Source organism: Lipotes vexillifer, unplaced genomic scaffold (genome assembly GCF_000442215.2).
Source record: "Lipotes vexillifer unplaced genomic scaffold, Lipotes_vexillifer_v1.1 scaffold889, whole genome shotgun sequence".
Classification (NCBI taxonomy): domain Eukaryota; kingdom Metazoa; phylum Chordata; class Mammalia; order Artiodactyla; family Lipotidae; genus Lipotes; species Lipotes vexillifer.
Window position 1 is genome coordinate 1,104,166 of NW_006788335.1, and position 20,806 is coordinate 1,124,971.

General features: G+C 48.2%; 1 protein-coding gene across 3 annotated transcripts in view; it reads right to left on the reverse strand.

The window, feature by feature from the left end:
- Nucleotides 1–313: 313 nt before the first annotated feature.
- The window catches only part of NR2C2 (nuclear receptor subfamily 2 group C member 2), an 80,007-nt gene continuing 59,514 nt past the window's right edge, over nt 314–20,806 (reverse strand). Inside the window, exons 3-14 of one of the 3 annotated variants that reach the window (XM_007461572.1) lie at nt 20,097–20,297; nt 17,931–18,033; nt 15,525–15,704; nt 14,495–14,642; nt 13,650–13,743; nt 10,552–10,685; nt 9,426–9,603; nt 8,213–8,334; nt 7,391–7,530; nt 5,769–5,906; nt 4,015–4,120; nt 314–819 (exon numbers count right to left, since the gene is read on the reverse strand). In XM_007461572.1, coding sequence (XP_007461634.1) covers nt 645–819; nt 4,015–4,120; nt 5,769–5,906; nt 7,391–7,530; nt 8,213–8,334; nt 9,426–9,603; nt 10,552–10,685; nt 13,650–13,743; nt 14,495–14,642; nt 15,525–15,704; nt 17,931–18,033; nt 20,097–20,297 — 1,719 coding nt within the window. In that variant the 3' untranslated portion in view covers nt 314–644. The remainder of the gene's footprint in view (nt 820–4,014; nt 4,121–5,768; nt 5,907–7,390; nt 7,531–8,212; nt 8,335–9,425; nt 9,604–10,551; nt 10,686–13,649; nt 13,744–14,494; nt 14,643–15,524; nt 15,705–17,930; nt 18,034–20,096; nt 20,298–20,806) is intronic. The other 2 variants (XM_007461574.1, XM_007461573.1) reach the window with 2 other exon arrangements.

Consider the following 20,806-nt stretch of genomic DNA (forward strand, 5'->3'; position numbering starts at 1 on the left):
AGCTGCATCTTCATTCATTCCCGGGAATTTAGCTCTACACCAGCAATATGTGCGTACAGTTAGGAATGACGCCTTCCTTCCTTAAGCATAAATGATTGTCTCCTGTAACCCTATTGCATTTTCACAGAAATCGTTAGTATTTCGGCAAAAGACATACACAGTTTTCCATTTGCCCTGCACACAGGCAAGATGTCGCTAACATTACACATTGATAAGAAGTGCTTAGAAAGTGCTAATATCATTACCCTGGTAATTAGTAGCTATTAATTCCAAGGACGTTTTTAATATATACACACATACTGTTGTTCTCTTAGGTTCTTTTAGTTTTCTTTAACTAGTCTCTGACATTATAAAACTTTGCTTTTGTTTTTTGCCCTTTGAGAATTTCTAAATAAAAACTGAGTTAAAAGATTGTTCCAAAATCTGCTGCTTCATCAAAAGGCATTAAAACATTTCTTATGGCAGGAAAGGATCCTACTAGTCTTTTAGTTGCTACTGTCTGGGATTAACATAAGAAGAAACCAGGTAGGAAATAGCTAAGGTACTGGAAATATTTGCACATACCAAAATACCACTACTTATTTTCTTTGTATTTGAGCGGTCCTGGGTGGATCCTGTGCTCCTCGGCAGGTGTGAGGTGTGCGCTATAGGCTGGCTCCGGTGATCTGGCCGTTATACTCTGCTGTCTCCATCTTGAGGATGTAGGGGATTATGCTGTCTATTGAAACATTGCCGATGAGACCAGTAAAAAAAAGTTCTTCTGTTATGTTGGAACTCATCAGCCTGAGTGCTGGCAGGCGGACAAGAATCCGGGCCAACCTGTAAGAGGAAGGGTCATTAGAGAAAGGGGGGATCACTGCACTTCAGACTTCACCCTGGATAGGCTCCCAGGGGCCCTGTCTGCACTGCTCGGAACTGAACCAAACAGACACATTCACTGTCCCACCCTTTTCTGATTTCAACAGTTCCTCTTGTAGGAGTTTATCATGAGTGCAAAGATTATGTACAGATATGTTCCCTTCATTGTTTATAACAACTCTCCTCAGCCCCACCAAAACGAAAAATCTGAAAACCTGTCAGTGGAGGGGAGGTTATAATAAAGTATGGTGGGGCTTCCCTGGTGGCGCAGTGCTTGAGAGTCCGCCTGCCGATGCAGGAGACGCGGGTTCGTGCCCCGTTTCGGGAGGATCCCACATGCCGCGGAGCGGCTGGGCCCGTGAGCCATGGCCGCTGAGCCTGTGCGTCCGGAGCCTGTGCTCCGCAAATGGGAGAGGCCACAACAGTGAGAGGCCCGCATAACGCAAGGAAAAAAAAAAAAAAACAAAAAAAACAAAAATAAAGTATGGTGTCTCCATATAATGAATCCCTACATATTCATTAAAGAGAATAATAAAGGTCTATATCCATTGATAAGAATTCCATGACATACAGCTGAATAAAAACTTAAGGACGTGAGGGCTTCCCTGGTGGCTCAGCGGTTAAGAATTCGCCTGCCAATGCAAGGGACATGGGTTCAAGCCCTGGTCCAGGAAGATCCCACATGCTGCAGAGCAACTAAGCCCGTGCACCACAACTTCTGAGCCCACGTGCCACAACTACTGAAGCCCACGCGCCTAGAGTCTGTGCTCCGCGACAAGAGAAGTCACCGCAACGAGAAGCCTGCGCACCGCCACGAAGGGTAGCCTCCGCTCACCGCGACTAGAGAAAGCCGGCGCGTAGCAACGAAGACCCAAGGCAGCCAAAAAAAAAAAAAAAAAAAGAGGATGTGAAACAGCAAGTACAGCGTGACCTCACTTGCGTATATTCCTTTGTATGTATGTGTGTAAATGAAGTACTTGGAAGGATGGTCACCAAAATGCTAATGGTTGACCTCTGGGTATTGGGATTTGAAGTGATTATATCAATTAAAACTTTTTCTATATTGCTCTAATTTCCAGTGTTCTTTTAGCATTGTAGTTAAAAATAAAGCAATAAGATTTTTATTTGGAAGGAACCCCGGGAGGGCACACCGTGACCCTATCCTGGCAGGTCACTGGACACTATCTGAAGCATCTCGTGGATGGGCCATTTCCACAGCCACCACCCAGAGCGGTGGGCACCAGGACGCAAACTGCAGGGCCAGCCCAGTCTTGAAACGACTGACATTTTCATAAGTAGGGAAATGATGAAATTATGGCATCTCCTTAGCCATGGAAAATGCTTTAGAAGAATGTATACGTGCTCACTGAATATTAAGTGAAAAAAAGGTCACAAAACCTTATTTTCTATTTTCTGATTCCAATTGCACATACTAAGAAATTACTGGAAGTAAATACATAAAACGTTAACAGGGAAGTGGTATTTACAAAGAGCTAAAAGTTTTCTTTTTGCTTTCCAGAATGTTCTAATTTTTTTCTACAGTGAACGTTATTTTTAAAAGGGGAAAATATATTTGTATTATGAAAGCAGTATTCCAGCACCATCATCCATTTGCCCAGCCATGGTGTCTGGCAGGGCACCCAAAGGTGCCAAGGGGCCGATAGGCTGAAGGGTCTCGGGAAGTCAGCAAAAGCCAGTCAGGGAGGATATCTAGCTGGGCCTTAGACGCTGGCTAAGGTTCCTATCAGCAGAGATGCAAAGGATGGGAGAGGATTTCAGGAGGAACAAATAGCATGAGAAAAGGCCTAAGGATGGGACAGACTAAAGCAATGACTGTATAAACAGGACGCAACCATTCTAGGGCCTTTTCTTTGGGAACTGAGTGTTTCTGAGTGCTATGAGAGAGCCCCCCTGCTCTCATTTCTGGCCCCAAATCACCTACCTGGCTTGCCCTCTTCTCCCCCAGGGTCCCTGACTGGACCAGGAGTAGTGACTCAGGATTTTTTCCAGAAACGTGTACTTTCAAAGGCCAGAGAGCTGCCATCGTCAAGGCAATTCTTGTGTGCTGGGGCTCTGCCAGCAGCCCCAGAGGAGCCTTTTCAGCCTCTTCTGGCCACAGGCTCTGTGTGGATTGGGCCCAGAGCCTCCTCAGGGGACAGCACACCCACACGCCTGGCTGTATGAGCTCTGGTGTGGGTGTGTTACCGCTTTGTATGCAATGAGGCTGAAGCCATTCTAGATTCATTGTGAGGTCTTCAGTGACTCCCGTAGAAAATGGATCCTGCTTTGGCAAAAGCTGTGTCTGGCCATGGTGGCGTGCCTAAAGCAGAGGCAGGCTCTCTGCCAGCCGGGCCCGCCACAGGCCCCCAGTCACACCAGAGAAACTGTCCCCCTGGGGCTGGGGCGCTCAGGCCCACAGGGCACCTATTGACTGACGTCTGTCTGTGCAGAGGACGTGATGGGGGAAGGTGGGGAGGGAAACACTATGCTTGACAGGCCCCAGAAGTTCACATAGCCTCCAGTGGGTTAGAAGAAGTCACGAGGAAAGAGCTCTTCCACTCCTCGGCTGGAGGGAAAGCCTGCCAGCACATTCTGCCCTATTTCAGAACAACTTTCCTGGTCAAAGCTGCATGAGAAAGGCATACAGATAACATTTTTTTCCTGCTGCCCAAACATTATAAATTTTCACCCAAATAAAGGAACTTGAAAAAATCAGTTTATGTGAGGATTAAATTACTACTTTGTCCAACCCAGTCACTCTTTCTAGGGGTCAGATTTGGCTAATGTCAAGGAAACTCTTTTGTCTAGCACCGTCTCCTCAGTGAATGTGGGGCAGAAGGGCAGAGCTGCCGACTGTTCTGGACAAGCGGAGTCTCCGTAAGAACTCATCTCACACACAACATCAGCCCCAAAGGAGATCACGGCTCCCAACCCCTCAAATTAAAGAGCAACAACCCAAAGTCTCACCCAGTCACCCAGCAACACTGGGATGGCCTAGGACTCCTGACCCTCCCCACTCCATTTTCAGCCATAAAATGCAAGAATTAAAGTGTGATCAAATGGAGGCTCTACCAGGCTGCCAGCAATGGGAAGGCCAATGTAACATATCTGCAGCTACAGATCCAGCCTCGCCCCCATCGTGCCCGTGTGCCTCACCGGTAGGTGTCTTCCGAGTAGGTTTTCTGAACATAGTCCTGCAGCTCCATCTGTGCCTTTTCTTGGAATTTTTCAATCTGGCTTGTGCTGGTCAAACCTGGATGATCTGAAAAAATAAAAGTACCCCAAATTGTCTTCTGTATTTGGAAAGCCTCATTTGCAGACTTCTCAGTACTTATTTTTAGTAAAATTTCTGACTAATTTCTCAAGTGCAATAGATTGAGCTCTGAAGGCTGGTCTAGTTTGGATACTCTTGCTAGAACACTGGCTCTTCCTCTGTGCTCTGCCACGACCTGAAGGTTCCCAGGAGAGGTGCGGCCCCTGGATGCTCACACCAGCCTCAGCAGCCCCACTGGGGCTGGTTCTAGACCTGTGGCTTCCTTCCTTACTCCATACAACATATACCACATGAAATTAGAAATTATCATCTGCTCTCTAGATATTTAATCACATAGTGTCTCCCACTTTTATTAGCTATTTTGTTATTCATGAGTAGGGGGCCAGGTCAGTGGGACAGAGAGGTTAAGCTGGGTCCACCCCTGCTGTCGAGGACAACAGTCACCAAGTGGCCTCTCAGGAGGCTCAGAGAGAATAGCTGACGGGGAGTGAGTGAGGCCAGTCCGGTCGACTCTTACTTTCCACCAACAGTCCCGCTGCCTCTTCTTCATCTGCTGTGACCACACCTTTTGGCATATGCCCTGCAGCTGCTGCTGCTACTGCCCTACAGAGACTGTGGGTAAACTTGTGCAGTTTCAATCTGTACTGGATTATAAGTGCTAACATACCTAAAAATTAGCAAAGAGCAAAACAGAACAAATCAAAACAAAAAAAGGACACTGGGTGGTAGTATAGTCATCCCTCGGTATCTACAGGCGGTTGGTTCCAGGAACCCCCCCCCCCCACGGAAACAATGCCTCTTCTTCATCTGCTGTGACCACACCTTTTGGCATATGCCCTGCAGCTGCTGCTGCTACTGCCCTACAGAGACTGTGGGTAAACTTGTGCAGTTTCAATCTGTACTGGATTATAAGTGCTAACATACCTAAAAATTAGCAAAGAGCAAAACAGAACAAATCAAAACAAAAAAAGGACACTGGGTGGTAGTATAGTCACCCCTCGGTATCTACAGGGGGTTGGTTCCAGGAACCCCCCCCCCCCATGGATACCAAATCCACTGATGCTCATGTCCTTTACATTAAATGGTATAGTATTTGCATATAACCTACACATATCTTTCCGTATACTTTTAAATCACCTCTAGATTACTTCTAATACCTAATACATTGTAAATGCTATGTAAATAGTTGTACCTAGTTGCTGGTACATGGCAAAATAAATTTTACTTTTTGGAACTCCTGGAATATATTTTTCCCTGATTATTTTTGATTCACGGTTGGTTGAATCCACTGATACGGAACCCGTGGATACAGAGGGCCAAATGTGTACTCAATTTTGTTTGCTGTAGTCTTATTTAGCCAATGGCTTAGTTAGGATACAGATGATATCTATTTAGTATATGAAGTTACCCAGCACTACAGCATATTTCTTTGGGAATATAAAGACAGGACTTTAAAAGAACGTATGTATTTATGTTAGCTAGCAAAGCACACATTACGGGAACATTCAGTCACACACAGTGTGGCAGGGCTCTCTCTACACTGCTGACAACCTGACAAACATGCTCATGTTCAGAAATATCAGTAGACACAGGTGGAAAACCGTCGTTGAGTGACCGTGACCACTGCATATCTTACCGGGGCTAAAGAGAACTATAGCTTTAAGGTATGCATACTCATAGCCGTCTATATCCAGCTTCGCCATACTGTTACAGAACTCCTGAAGCTTCCAGATGTGCTCCATGACTTGCTTTATCCGTTCGCCAGAAAGTTTATCTAGAAATCAACATCACAGATCCTCTGAGAAAGGCTAATGAGAGCAATAACATGAGCTTCTTTGAGGGGGCCACAGATTGAAAAAAATGAGAGAATAATTTCACTTTTAAATGAAAAACCAGTTATCTCAAGAGCCTCATTTTCCAGTTATAGGTGAAGTGACAACAGGCACCCAGATTCCACTCTCTTAATATTTTGCCTCAGTAACGACCTCCAAGACCAGTGATTCTCCCTGGCCCCACCCTGGGCAGCACCTTTGGCCTGCAGGTGCTGAAGGCCCACATGCCAGTTCTTATCAAGGTCAATTCTTTCCAAGTCTCTGCAGGCACTGAATAAATATTTGCCAATCTGAACACGCTGGCATTTTTTAGTTGTCAAAATAATTTTATCCGTTGTCTGATTTAGTCTTCATGACAGTATCTTGCTGAAGGCAGTATTATTATATTCAGTTAAAAATAAAACTAGGGGCTTCCCTGGTGGCGCAGTGGTTGAGATTCTGCCTGCCGATGCAGGGGATGTGGGTTTGTGCCCCGGTCCGGGAAGATCCCACATGCCGTGGAGCGGCTGGGCCCGTGAGCCATGGCCGCTGAGCCTGCGCGTCTGGAGCCTGTGCTCCGCAACGGGAGAGGCCACAACAGTGACAGGCCCGCGTACCGCAAAAACAAAACAAAACAAAACAAAAACTAAAGCTCGTTTGCGAACAAACCTAAAATTCAATAAAATGTTTACAGGGTTTTAAAAATCACCATTATATAACTATTCCAAAGGAATAACTAGAAAAACGAAGGTGTGACTAGGTGACTCACACTCCTAGGTCTCAAACACTGGGATGCCTGATTGAAAAAGCAATTCAACTCCACCTCAGATGCAAGTGTGATCTGCAGGGATAGTCTAGACACTGGGCAGCGTGGGCTCCCTTGACAGTGTCTTCAGTGTGCTGCGGATGTGCAGCTTGTGGAGACCACCCCGGCTACTCCCCAGTCCCGATACGGCTGGGACCTGACCACCCGATGTCAGGTGGTTGCACAGATCTCATAATAAGAGACGCACTTGTTCATTCACGCCCTGGACCAGGGGGTCACATGACCCAGGTCTGTACCCCAGTCCCCAGCTCTTCCACTTGCTGCTTTATCCCGGGCAAGCCAGGGACCTTACTGGGACCTGGTCTTCCCATATGTAACCCTGACATAACAGTTTCTACTTTACAGGGTTCTGAGGATTTGTGAGATACAGGAAAGGGCAACCTGTCAATGAAGCTGAAAACAGAAGCTGTGACTATTCTGCAAACATCACTCAACGTCTGTATGTTGGAAATTAGCACCTTTTCCCAATTATTTTTTTCCTTTCCTCTTCATTATATGAGAAGAAGGCAGTCGGGTAGAAATTTAAACATTCTGACGGGTAAGGGACGCTGTGGGACACAGGCTGGCTATGCGGTGGGCCAGCTGAGACCGAGCCGTCCTCGCCCGCAGCCCCTGCCCTACCTTCCTGGATGCTGTTCTGCAGGTGGTTGACAATGGCGGCCAGGATGGTGGAGAGGCTCATGACCTGGGCGCACTGGGCCAGGCCGAGGGTGAAGAGCTCGTTCCAGCAGGCCCGCACCAGGCTGGTGTTGCAGTCCTGCCTGGGGACACAGAGGCGTGGTGGGTGCGGGGGCCGGTGGCACTCCTCCAAGCCCCCGCGTGTCCCAAACAAGTTGTGTCACCATGTATTTGCTGAAGGCCTATGGAATGCCCAGGATTGTTCTTCACAAACACCACTGTCTGTGACTGCCTTAACTGAAGTCCCTCTGAGGAGAAACTATTCCCTTAACAGCCCTGGTGTGGTTCTGTCACAAGAGGCTGCAGCGATCAAAGGACTGAGAGCCGAGGGTGGGCTCCGAAAGGTAGAGACACACCCAGCCTGCCAGGGAGGAGCTGGGGCTGCAGCAGGGAGGAGGGGGGAATCTACACTCAGGACAGCACGGCTGATGCACCTCGAAATAATCTGTCTTCATCTCAGAAGCCCCCAGACGCAGTACCCTGTATTTGTCTCAAGATCACAGGACGACTCCTGCCTTCCATTCCAGTCCATCCCCTGCTCCTAGCACCAAGTCCAAGGCACATGGAGAAGGCACAATAAAGGTCTGAGGAACACTGCAGCCTTCGCCACCAAGGTTGTCCCCTTGCTACCAGTCCACCAACTGTATTTAACAAGCAAATCGGGCCAAAGGAACAAACTGGAAGGACCCTCAGAGATCTTCCAGGCCACTCCTAGAGCAGGAAAGGCCCTGCCCAAGGATACACACGGAGAAAAAAGCCACTTACCCAAGTGCCTGAAAGGCCGGGATGGACCTGGCCCAGTGCATGGAGAGGAAGAGCAGGCGGGACGCGGACTCGCAGATGTAGTGCACGTTGAGGTACTCGGGCATCGGGCTGGGCATCGTGAGCTGCGAGAGAGAGCACACAGCACGGGGGTGACCAAGTGACGGGGGCAGCTCGTCAACACCAGTCTCTGACACTGAAGCCCCCGTGCAGAGCATCCTTGTAAAGCATACATCCTCTGCAGGGGGGCCGGCACTGACTCCCTGTGGGGTCCTGCCCAGTGAACTAGGGTCTGATGGCCCCTAGAATGTGGGAGGACGGGGACCTCCCAGCTTATCCACACAAAGACATACATCTCAACTCTGCTTCAACTACACTGGTACTTGTTCTAAGGCAATTCCATTTTGAGCCATAGGTTCAAGTCTAACTCAAAGTCGGGGATGGGTCAGCTCCACAGGCTAGCAGGGATTTGGCAGGTGGCCTCAGGGAGCAGTGAATGAGAGCTGAGCAGGAGCCCAGATGGCAGGAGGAGGACACACCACCACCAGGATGTCGGGCCGGGTTCCGGGAGCCCAAATGTCTAGAAGAGGCTTGAATGCCTCTGAAGCTGGAATCCCACTGGTGACCTGTGTTCTTGGCACCCTTGGACAACTATGGCAGGGACTCAGTCTTCCTAAGTGATTGGCCAGATCTCTCTAGTGGAGAATATGAGGGGAACTGAAGACTCAATCTGCAGACCTAGAGACCAGGGGCTCAGGGAGCCTGGCAGTGTCCTGGAGAAGTGAGGCTGGGGAGGTGAGTGCAGGGAAGACCGTGGGGACCTGACCAGTCTTCAAGTATATCTGAGATCTACTTTCTGTGGCTCTAGAGGGCAAGAGGTCAGGCCCAATGGCTGGGAACGCCTGCTGGAACAAACAAAGGGCCTGCCTGAGCCTATGCTGAAGCCAGGTCATCATGGGAAGGCGGACGGCACAGCAGCCCGCATCAGCCTGTCTTGGCCGTGACAGGTGGCCACGCCTGTTTCAGGGTTACCAGCAGAGCCAAACAGCCAAGTGAGCAAAAGACAGTGAAAATGCTTCATAATGGGAACACTGTTCTGGAACACAAGATCCTGATCAAACACAACTGTATGAAAACTGAGCTCACTTCAAGGTTTGATTTTTTTAACTGAGACCAGCCTGGGCACAGAGCTCCTCTCCCAGCTACACACACTCACCTTAAATGTGACGTGAGTGTCTGAAAGGAGGGGGCCTTCAACCTCAATAATGGGTGTGGACTGGTCTCTGCTGATGACGTGGATGCTCCCTCCTCCACTGCCGTCTATCCCATCCGCCAGGCTTGGAGGTGAGGAGCTGTCTGTGGTGTTAAGTGCTTTAGCTAAGGTGTCGAATGCCCTGGGAGCAAAAACGTAGCAAGCAAGTGTGAGTCCACAGCTTCTATGAGGAGAAGAGATCTAGCTGAGATGTAATTTAAGGAACAACACACTGGGGAAAAGATAATTAACTCTGACATGCTGAGAAGAGGGGCGGCGGCTTCCACATGCTGTCTCCATGGCGCCTTGGGTGCTAAGCTAGATATTTATTTTCACATGTAATTTGTTTTTCACAACTACTCTCCAAGGTAGAATTCTCTCCATCTTACAGATGTGAAAGCTAACTTTTCCAAGACCACCCAACTAATAAGTGGTAGAACCAGAATTCGACCTAGCTCAAATCCCATCCTCTTTCCATTGGATCCAGATTTTAATTTTCTACCAGACCACAAGTGAACATGAGGACTGGTGCACCTGAGTGGCCCCGGCCAGGCACCTGCCTGGCCTGGCAAGAGGGGCAGGAGTGGCCGGCCCAATAGGAAAGCAGCAAACCTAGCGGCCCAGCTGCAAAGAGAACACACCCTTGGCAGCGGGAACAGGTGTCTGGACCAGCTGGTGCCACCTAACAGCTCATTTCTGTCTACCCTGATGAATCGATTTAAGCTCTAAACTCAGTACTTGGAAAAAAGATACATAAGATAAACAGAAGTGGGAAAGGGGATGCACTACTGATGTTTAGGCACCATAAGCAGTGACCAATACAAGTAACATCTCTTCCCCTGCTTCCACTGACTCAATTTAGTTTATTATCTGGAATGAAAAGAGTTTTTAGACTGTTTTATATCGTGTAATAAAATGCATCCACATTCCCATAGGTAAAATTTGAAAGAAGACAGACATGCAGGGGCACTGGGACAATTTTGCAATCCTTGATTAAATACAGGGTGGGTGTCAAAATGCTGCCACCCACCCTCACAACGCCACACCTGTGTGTATGTCAGGAGGGGCCTCCACCCTCATGGGTTCGTACCGAGTAATCTCACTTGCAGACTGGTCCTCTGGCTGCATTTCTGAAGTGTCACCATTGTTAAGGGATTCACTTAGGTTGGCAAGGGAAGTTACTACATTTGCCAGTGTGCCCAGGGCTCCCTGGCTTGTTTCAGCCTGTTAATCAGAAAATAATAATATTAAAGATGAACACACATACAAGACTCTCAGGGCAATGAAGGTTTAATGTTGCTTTAAAAACAGCTTCTATGGGGGTACGGCTATGACGGGGCAGTGAGAGGAAGAGCTTTTTGGTGATGAAACAGTTCTGTATCTTGATTGTGATTGTAGTTACACAAACCTACACATGCGATAAAATGACAGAACAAAAACAGATAAGCTGGATGTCACCAAAATTTAAACTTTTGTGCTTCAAAAGACATTATCAAGAAAGTAAAAAGACAATCTCTCTCTCCCCACACACAAAACACAACCCAGAGAATGGGAGGATATTTTTGCAAATTATACATCTGATAATGGTTTAGTAGCCAGAATATCTAAAGAACTCTTACAGCTTAATAGGAAAAAGACAAATAAGCTAGTTAAAAATGCAAATAAAAACCACAATGAGATATCACTTTATACCCACTAGGGTGGTCACAGTCAAAAAGACAGATAACTACAAGTGTTGACGAGGATGTGGAAAAACTGGAACTCTCATACACTGCTGGAAGGAAAGTAAAATGGTGCAGGTGCTCTGGAAAACATTCTTCAAAAGTTTAAACGTAGAGCTGTTATATGACAACAGCAATTCCATTCCTAGGTACATATGTAAGAGAAATTAAAACATATGTGCACAGAAAACCTTGTACACAATGTTCACAGCAGCATTATTCCTAATAGGGAAAAAGTAGAAACAACTCAAATGCTCATCAGCTGACAAATGGATAAATAACACATGATATAGCTATTCAATGGCATATTATTTGGCAATAAAAATGAATGAAGTACTGATACAGGCCACAACATGGATGAACCTTGAAAACATTATGATAAGAGAAAGAAGCCAGTCACAAAAGGCTACATATTGTATGATTTCCCCTTATATGAAATGTCCAGAATTGACAAAACCATAGTCAGAAAGTGAGTGGCTGGCAGGGGTCGGGAGTGGGAAGAAGGGACGGTGACTGCTTAATGGGTTCAGGGTTTCTTTTTGGGGTGATGAAAATGCTCTGGAATTAGATAGTGGAACTAGATAGTGGGGATGGTTGTAACAATCTTGTGAATATACTGAAAAGCACTGAATTGTACACTAAAAGGGTAAATTTTTTGGTATGGGAATTACATCTCAACTAAAAAAAAAAGAAAGCCAAAGATATACTCAAACAAATAAACCAAGATACGTATACAAACATGTCTGCTGTATCTTTATTATAAAAATGAAAAACTAGAATCAGTAGAAAAGATCATAAACAGAGATGGGGTTAATAAATCACAGAACCACCACACAGCAGAATATCATGCAGCTGGTGAAAGATGTAGGTCGTCATGATAGGTATGTTGAAGGGAAAAAGTTGAACGGTGAAAAAAGGAAAAAGAACGATACCCACCCCTGTCCCCATATCCTGCCCTGGTCCTGATCCTGTGCTATGGCTCTGCAAGACACGGCCTCCGGGAGAGACTGGGTGAAGGGAGCATGCAGCACTGTGGTATCTTTGTATTTATTCAAAGTAAATGATTTTGAATGTATAATTGTTTCGTAGTAAAAAGTTTAAAAATCAGCTTCTGAAAAGAGCTACCTTTAAGGGGCTCTGCATATATTCTATTATTCATGACAAGCTTCTGGGGTGGGTCCTGTCACTTCCACGTCCTGGAGGAGCAGCGGGCAGGGCCTGGCTATGACCCGCAGCTGCTGCCTTCACTACAGCTCACTCACCACCGCACAGCTTGGTGCTCCTTCTCCTCGGTGCAGCGACCACAACAACTCCTAGCAGCCAGCATTTATGCAGTGGGCACTGCATGCTTTACCAAATTAACTTACTCAGGTTTCCCAACACCCCTGCCTGGTGGGCGCTGGGGTGGGGACGGGAGGGCATGGGGTGGCCGGCTCAGTACCAGCCTCCGTGCAGGTGGCACATGGGACAGGGGCTGCGCAACCCCCTGCCATCAGGAGTTCAGGGTGCTCAGCCTTACTTTCGGGCTTATGGTGTGTCCACCCCACCAGGTGGTCAGTCACTGTCCTGCACATCTGCCGGGTTAAGGCAACGAGCCAGGCATGATTCGTCACCACCGCCCGAGGACAACAGGCTCAAAGCCCAGCTAGGGACCAATGGGTGGAGGGCAGCTGTCCATCGGCTCTCATTTTTGCCTTTCCTTTCCCAGAAGAGGACGTTCCTTAACGCACCACATGTGCATGAGAGCAGATGAGAGGGGAGCCTGCAGGCCCAGCTCTGGCTCTGAGGGCGGCAGCAATGCCAGCGCTGTTCTAAGTCGCTCCTTCCAGAGCAGAGACTTTGGGGCTCAGTGGGGCTGCCGCCGCTTCATTGTTGCTCAAGTTGTATCAGGGACAATAAGGTGAGAGAAGCAATGGGCTCCCTTGCCTGGATAAAAGCCCCTCTCCTCAGGTATCTCCACGGGAGACAGCCAGCTGTCTCTTTCTTGGGGTGACAAACATCTCTGTCCGCAAGTTGGATTCCCTGTAGCTGACCTGCTCTGTCTGGGTTGGAGCTGCCAGAATCCCGGCTGGACTTCTTCCTGCAGGTCATCTAATAAAAAGGAACCAGGGACTCCTGCAAAAGGCCATCTTAGGATAAGGAGCTCTTCCTCAGCCTGCCCGTAGTTTGCCAATGTGCGTCACTAGGGGGGAAAATCTTAGAAGTGAACCACAGAATTTTCACCAAATTGAACTCTAGACCCTGACATGTTAAGTGACCATGACCAGCCAGCTCTGACTGAGTTGCCAAAAAGCCATTGGCATCCCTGAAACAAATCACAGCATGGCTGTATCAGAAGTAAATGGAGATGCAGGAAGCCATGGCCTCGACGTAGTCTGAAGGCCAAGAAGAAGGTGGGTGCACACATTCAGAGAAGCGGCCTGCACTGACACATAAAAGCGGAGAAGGCATGAGGAAAGAACATCACCTTGGAATCTGTAGCCAGGAGAACCGTACCATCCTCACGTATCAAAGGCTGCTGGATGTTCACAAGCATCCCTGGATCAAGAAGACCTGTTTGTCTATTTAAGACATAAAGAAACCCAGAGTAGCTTCCAACATTTAATGCACAGTGTGATCAGGCTGCGTTTACCTGTCCTGTCCACATCTGCAAGGCTGAGCAATAGAAAAGCTAACTAGACTCAGCCACCGAGTGACTCACCAACCCCCTTCTCTCTACAATGAGATGTGCAGAGCCAGGTCTGTAGCCTGAGACAGGATGACACAGACTGCACATCCCCCCGGGCTTCCACGTCCACTGCTGTGCCAGTAATGCTAACCTGATCTCAGAGTATCACCAGGGCATTCCCAACTCTAGCGCTTGCCATGATACATTTTGGATTTCTTGTTTCCCTCTTTCTCTTCCTTTAAGTTTGATAGATTACATTAAAAAAAAAACATATAAATTGACTTGTGGCACCATCTAGACCACACCTGGGTCTTAGGCCTTTTATCTCTATTGCAAAAAAGCCCCATTCCTGAATGATGGAACAACTGTTTTCCTGTAAGAATGATGCCTGAACTACAGCACATAATCCCAGCACCTGGGAGAGGAGAAATTCTGACCCCATCCTAAATCAACCATCCTCAGGCCTGGACAGAGGTGTGACTAGAGTGGCTCCAAAAAGGGTGGGATAAGGCAAGACAAGACTCAAGGCTGTGGCCCTCAGGTGGGGAGCCACATAAGCCCCCTTTCCAAGGAATATCTGTGCTTCCCCTAATCAGCTCCAAAGGCTGATTACAGTGTCACCCTTTGTCAACACAGGGACTGACCTTGCTCCATCTTTATCTGCCACAAATGTTGGTGTGGCTATCAGAGGACTTCTCAGGTCCTTCCGGATATAGATTTTCTCTGTTGAAGCAGCACAATTGCTTGGTTTCTCCCGCTGCACATCAAAGGGCTTCCGTTCACTCTGCACAGCTTAAATCACAACAGAAATACCCATGTTTAAAAACCACATCCTTCACGGGAGAGGCAGGAGACCTCTTGACTAAGCCCACTGCTGTCAGAATAAGCTCGGTGCTAGACACGCCTCGCTCAACTCCCACGGTGGACTTCGAAGCCAAAGGAGAGAAAGGCTCAAAGCCAAAGTGTTGTCAAATCTAAAGGAGCTCAAGATGGCGGGTGCCATGGCCGAGAAAGGACCAAGTGGCGTTTGTGTGGGTATCATTCTGTCACTTCCTGCTGCTCACAGGACTCTCTCCAGGAAGAGAAACACCCCCTCAGGTGGGCCCTTAACAGAGAGCTGCCCATGCCCCACGTGAAAAAGGAGGCATCCTAATGCCCAACTTGAGCTGGACAGCTTCTGCTGTCAGTGGGGCTCCATTTTACGTGACACCAGTGACCTCTTCCTTCAGCATCTGGTACAAGAGCAAGAACACATGGCAGAAACAAATGAAGAAAACAGACCTTTGCAGAAGAAAGAAAAGAGGACCCCAGACACATCATGTAAGGAAGGCAAGGGTGCTATTTCATTGATGGGGACCTGTGGCTCAGAGGCCACATGACTTCCCAAGGCCTCCCGGCTCCTGGGGGCAGGGCTGGAGCTGACGTGGTATCAGCTTTACCCCAAAGCCTGTGTTCATCCCACTCCACATGCTGCCTCCCAAATTATCTGGACTAGGTTTCCACTGTGGAAACCAACCAATCCTAGTGGTATCAGCACCGCATCACTGAGCTGACCCTGAAGGTGAACCAAAATGAAGCCTCAGCAGATACTGTTAAGAGTATTTTAAGGCCAGGCACGGAAACCTCACTTTCACCCTCCTTATTAACTCACGTGGTTTTTTAATAGTTACTCACATTCCATCTTCATGCCCATCTCTAAGCATTTTTTCAGCCGGCAAAACTGACAGCGGTTCCGGTGGTGTTTATTGATGATGCAGTCTTGATTGCTCCGGCAGCTGTAGGTCAGATTTTTCCTTACGCTCCTTTTGAAGAAACCTTTGCAACCTTCACAACTGACAGCCCCATAGTGACGGCCTGAAAGAGAAAGGTAAGTCTATCGGGGACTGGTGTGCAGGGTCAGATGCCAGCAGCCATGGGCCAACCACAGGCCTGAGTGCTAAGCATGGCACCCAGGGCCTTCACATTTTTCTACCATCTTTAAAGTAGCCCTGTGAGGTCATGATGGACAAATGGAAGCTCAGACAGGTTATGTGGCCGCTGGTAAATGGCATGACCTCGGTGCTCCGGGTGCACAGCAGGAGCTCGCGGATGACGGCTGGGCTGCACCATCTGTTGTACTCACTGGGCCCGGCTCTGCAGACCTGCCTGGTGAAGGCCCTCAGCTCCCCTGTCCCGTCAAGAGTGTCAAAGAGCAAACACAAGCTTGTGTTTTGTTAGCCCAAAGGGTCTCATCCTGCATCTACTCCCTCTGTGTGCGTCACGTCCTGGGCCCCAGACTGACCCAGGGTGGGGGGCGTGACTGTGTGAGCCCAGGCCAAAGGAAGGCCACCAGTTCTTTTTTCTAAGCTTGTTTACTTTGGGGGTCTCTAAGTTCTAATTCCCTCTCACATTAAAAAGGCTACACGTGAGTTTACCCTTCCTCACGTTCCCAGCTGGGACTGTCCTCGCGTAAGCTCTCCTGGCTTGGTCTCATGTAACCCAGGGTCATAACTACACTGCAGGGTCAGAGTTCACAGGGTCACTGTGGACGGCAGCTGCAGAGCAACCCATGGCCCTAAGCCCTAAGCTTTGGCACGTGGAGCCATTCTCCAACTCTGCACTTAGAGGGTCTCAATTATGTGTGCCTTTAAGAAGAGTCATGCTGAAATGACTCCGTGGACATCATTCTTCCTTGCTTGCAGTGGATTTCCTTGGGCTCTCTAGGCCTTAGAGTGATCTCTAATATCTGGAGGCAATGGCACTGCAAGCCTGTCATGAGCTTTACGCGCAGAAGGGAAAGCCAAGCAGATTCTGTGGCCTCTGCTATGCTCATGCTTCATTCACTTGTTCGAAAGTTTGCAGAATGTCTCTCCTTGCTGAGCAACAAGATGGGGATATAGAGGTGAAGGGGTCAGACACGGTTCCTGCTCTAAAAAAAAGGGCACATTCTGGAGGGGAAGACAGGCCTGTAAGGAAGCAACTAGAAAAGAACACATCCAGTGCCCAGAGATCTGAACAAAAGGGTGATGAGGACAGAGGCAGCGCTGGCCCCTGCCTGCTGGGGCAGATGAGGGCTTCAGAGAAGGGGCGAGAGCACAGCACCTGAGGCATCAGCGGGCGGGGCTGGAGCTTCCGGCCTTCAGTTGGTGCTTGCCTGGGGTTGTCTTCCTCTTAAGAGGCTTGGCTCAGCACTTTTTTTTTTTTTCTTTAAAACCAGGACCACAAAGTATCCAAAGTTCCTATGAATGTAGTGACCACAGAATAAAGCAGAGCCAAGTGGTCATCTCAGAACTCAGGTCAGTGTCCCTAGCATCACTTACCCTCTATGGCTCCCACTGTTAGCAGAGGCTGAAGCCTGAGCTTTGGGGCCAGACATCTTCTTTCGTCTCCTTGTACCCACCTCCTAACCATGGAAGCCCAGGAGTGCTTCCCCAGAGACATGGTGGGTATGGATGTTAAACTCTCCAGGCCCTGGTCCCGCCAGCTGGAACACCCTTCTGCTTTACCTGACAGCACACACTCAACCATCAAGGTCACCAATGTGACTTCAGGCCTTTCCTGACCCTGGGACTCCAGCCAGAATCGCATGCCCCCTCCTGTTTATCACACTGGGTTATAGTGGGGGCATGACAGAGGCAGCTACAGTTAGGACGAGGGAGGGAGAGACAACAAACACATCTTGTGAAACAGCAAAGAACTGAGCAGATATTAACCAGACTAATGAAATGATTGCTCTTTTCTTTTTTCGGGGGGGCGGGTGCGTGGCATGTGACATCTTGGTTCCCCGACCAGGGATTGAACCCCCACCCCCTGCAGTGGAAGTGTGGAGTCCTAACTACTGGACCACCAGGGAAGTCCCAATTTCTTTCTTACTAGTACAAAAATAATTGACACCCAACCAAGATTTACAAATCACAGAAATAATTTCTTGATTTTTCCTTTTGATTCTTATAATCTGACAAACTGATTTGCTTATTTACATCACCACCCCAATAAGAAGAGTGGAGTTCATGTTTTGAAACCTACAACCCTCCCCCGCCCCGGATTTGGTGCATGATGTTGGCCCCTGATGTGCACCCAGCATGGCCTTTGGTTACTCACCTGAGGCTTTGTCGCCACACACCACACAGTACTCTACCACCTGGGGCCGCTGGACGTCGGCCTTCCCCAGAAGACGCTCCACAGAAGCAGAGTCCGTGACGATCTAAGAAGAATCAGGAAATAAGCAGAGTGCTGATGAAAACCCAGAGCACTAAGCAAAGTCATGTTGAACTGTGAATTCCTAATCTCGGGTTTCTAAGAACTCTGGGCAGAACTGGGAAAATGGCACGTGACAACTGAATCTGCCACCAGGAATGGCGTGGCCGCTCATCTGGACCAAGCCCCTCGAGCGGTGGTGGGTGGCGGTGGGCTTGTCCAGGGTCAGACACTGGTTTTCAGGGACCTACCCTCCTATCTGGCCACCCCAACCACCTAGGGCTAGGGGCCGTGTGGGGACTCACAGGCGGATACTCCAACGTGAAGATACTCAAGGTCTTGTTGGTTGCTTCTCTATTCTCATGAAACAGCTTGAAAGTACACAGAGAGGTTTACTTGGCAGAAAAGTAATTACGCTTTACTGACTAAATAACTAGCTCTCTCGTCAGGCAGCTGGCAGTGGAGGGACTAGGATAGGTGGCCTCTGAAACCTGCTATTTCTCTTTCATTTGTAGGTGACTTTCTAGGTGACCCACAGTGCTGCTTATCTGAAGAGTAATGTAACTGGTTTCAACATGAAAAAGTGAAAAATAGCTGTTATTAAATCATGTACTAACAATAAGCCTTAAAATGATTTATGTACAGTGAGAATATATACAGAAATCATTATGTGCAATGACCTCTTATAAGACATGCAACAGAATCACCAGCCATCCTTTCAAAAACAAGGAGTCGAAGCAAGCAGGGAGGAACTCTGATTCCAGATGATCAGAATGTACACTAGGAAGTATTTACTAATGGCATTATGAGGTGTCTCAACATATGTCTGAACATATTGGTGTTCTGAACCCAGCTCCAGTGGAAGGAAAAAAACCCTTTCCTTCCTGAATTTTCTCCATAGTAGAAATCTCCCTGCAATACGCATGGATTCTTAGCAGCATTATTCACAGTAAAGGTCGAAGCAACCCAAGTGTCCCCTGACAGATGAATGGAAAAACCAAGCGTGGTCTATACATACAGTGGAATATTATTCAGCCTTTAAAATGAAGGAAATTCTGACACATAAGACAAAACACAGATGAACCTTGAGGACATTGTGCTCAGTGAAATTAGCCAGTCACAAAAGGACAAATATTACAGGATTTGACTTATGTGAGGTCCCTAGAGTAGTCAGACCCATAGGAAGTGGAATAGTGGTAGCCAGGGGCTGAGGGGTGGGGAACGGGAGTTGTTCAGTGGGGACAGAGTTTCAGTTTGGGAAGATGAAGAGTTCTGGGGATGGGTGGTGGTGATGGCTGCACAACAGTGTGCATGTCCTTAATGCCCCTGAACTGGACACCTAAAAACTATTAAGATAGTAAGTGTTATATGTTACCACAAATTTTTTAAAAACTTAAAAACCAGAACCAAACAAGACCATGGATTGCACCCTGACCTGGACTAAACATGCTCCATGCTTGGCCACCATGGGACCCTGGTCTTGAGTCCCTGCTTCTCTGAGTGTTGGACTTGGAAGTTCAATGCTTCCCAACAACCCTGCTCTTCTTCCAGCCCTTGCTCTCCGCCTTCCTGTACCTGCCCCAACCCCATCCCGCCTGCCAGAGGAGGGAGAACCAGGGCAGAACGGAGGGGCCCACAGGCAGCAGTTCACAGGAACAAGATCAGAATAAAGAGCCGGGCCAGTACAAGGTAAGAGTTAGAACAAGTCGGTCCTCATCTGACTGTGGTCAGCCCTTGGTGGTGCCCCTAAAGCATCACAGGCCAAGGGCTGCCGCCACGTGGCCTTGGTTGAGAACCATTCTCCAGTGGCTAATGCCAACTGCTCAGGTGGGTCTCCTGTGGGACCGCTGATTTGCCAGCTCAAATTCCATCCATCTGAGCACTGCAGCGGCTGCCTTCTCGGCCTTGCCACTCATTTGCTGGTTTTTTACTTTAGCCGGGGCAGCAACCCACCATGTTTGCAGGTCCCCAAAGGACCTACTAGAGATGGATTTGGCCTCCTAGAGGTAAGAGTCAAGAACAAGTGCAGTAGCAGAAGTGCTGAAACAAACACCTGTCAACAGGTCTTACCTGGATCCTGCCAGGGACGAGGTTGTCCGAGGTGGTGAATATGAGCTGCTTGGCACTGGAGGTCTCCGGGGAAGCCAGGATCACCTTCCCAGTTCCAGCTCCATCTGGGCTGGTCAGGATGAACTGCTGCTTGGGGGATCCGGAGGCGTCCACTGCGGTGACTATCTGGATCTTCTGTCCTGTCTGCTGGTCTGTCACGATCTACAAGACACAACACGGAGGCTGCTCTCACGGAGCATGTGCAGTGGCTGCCAACGCCGGCCTGGAGTCAGTGCTGGTCCAGGACAGTTTCACCAGTGCCGGTGAAATGGGAAAGAGAAAACAACAGGGAGCTTTTCAGAAACTGGTTTTCATACAGCTAATTTTATTCTAGGATGATATCATCCCTCCTACTTTTAGAATTAAAATGCCCTTTGGAAGTGGAGGGAAGGGAAACTGTATGAAGGTGGTCAACTTGAAGGTGTCCGGAGAGTAAATCCTTAGAGTTCTCATCACAAGGAAAAAAACACTTTTTTTCCTTTTTCTTTTTTCTACATGTATATGAGATGGTGAATGTTAACTAAACTTGTGGCAATCATTTCACAACATATGTAAATCAAGTTATTATGTTCTATACCTGAAACTTAGTGCTGCATATCAATTATAGTTCAACAAACCTGGACAAAGAAAGGCCCTTTCTGTTATGAAATGAAGACAGTAATAAGTAGTAG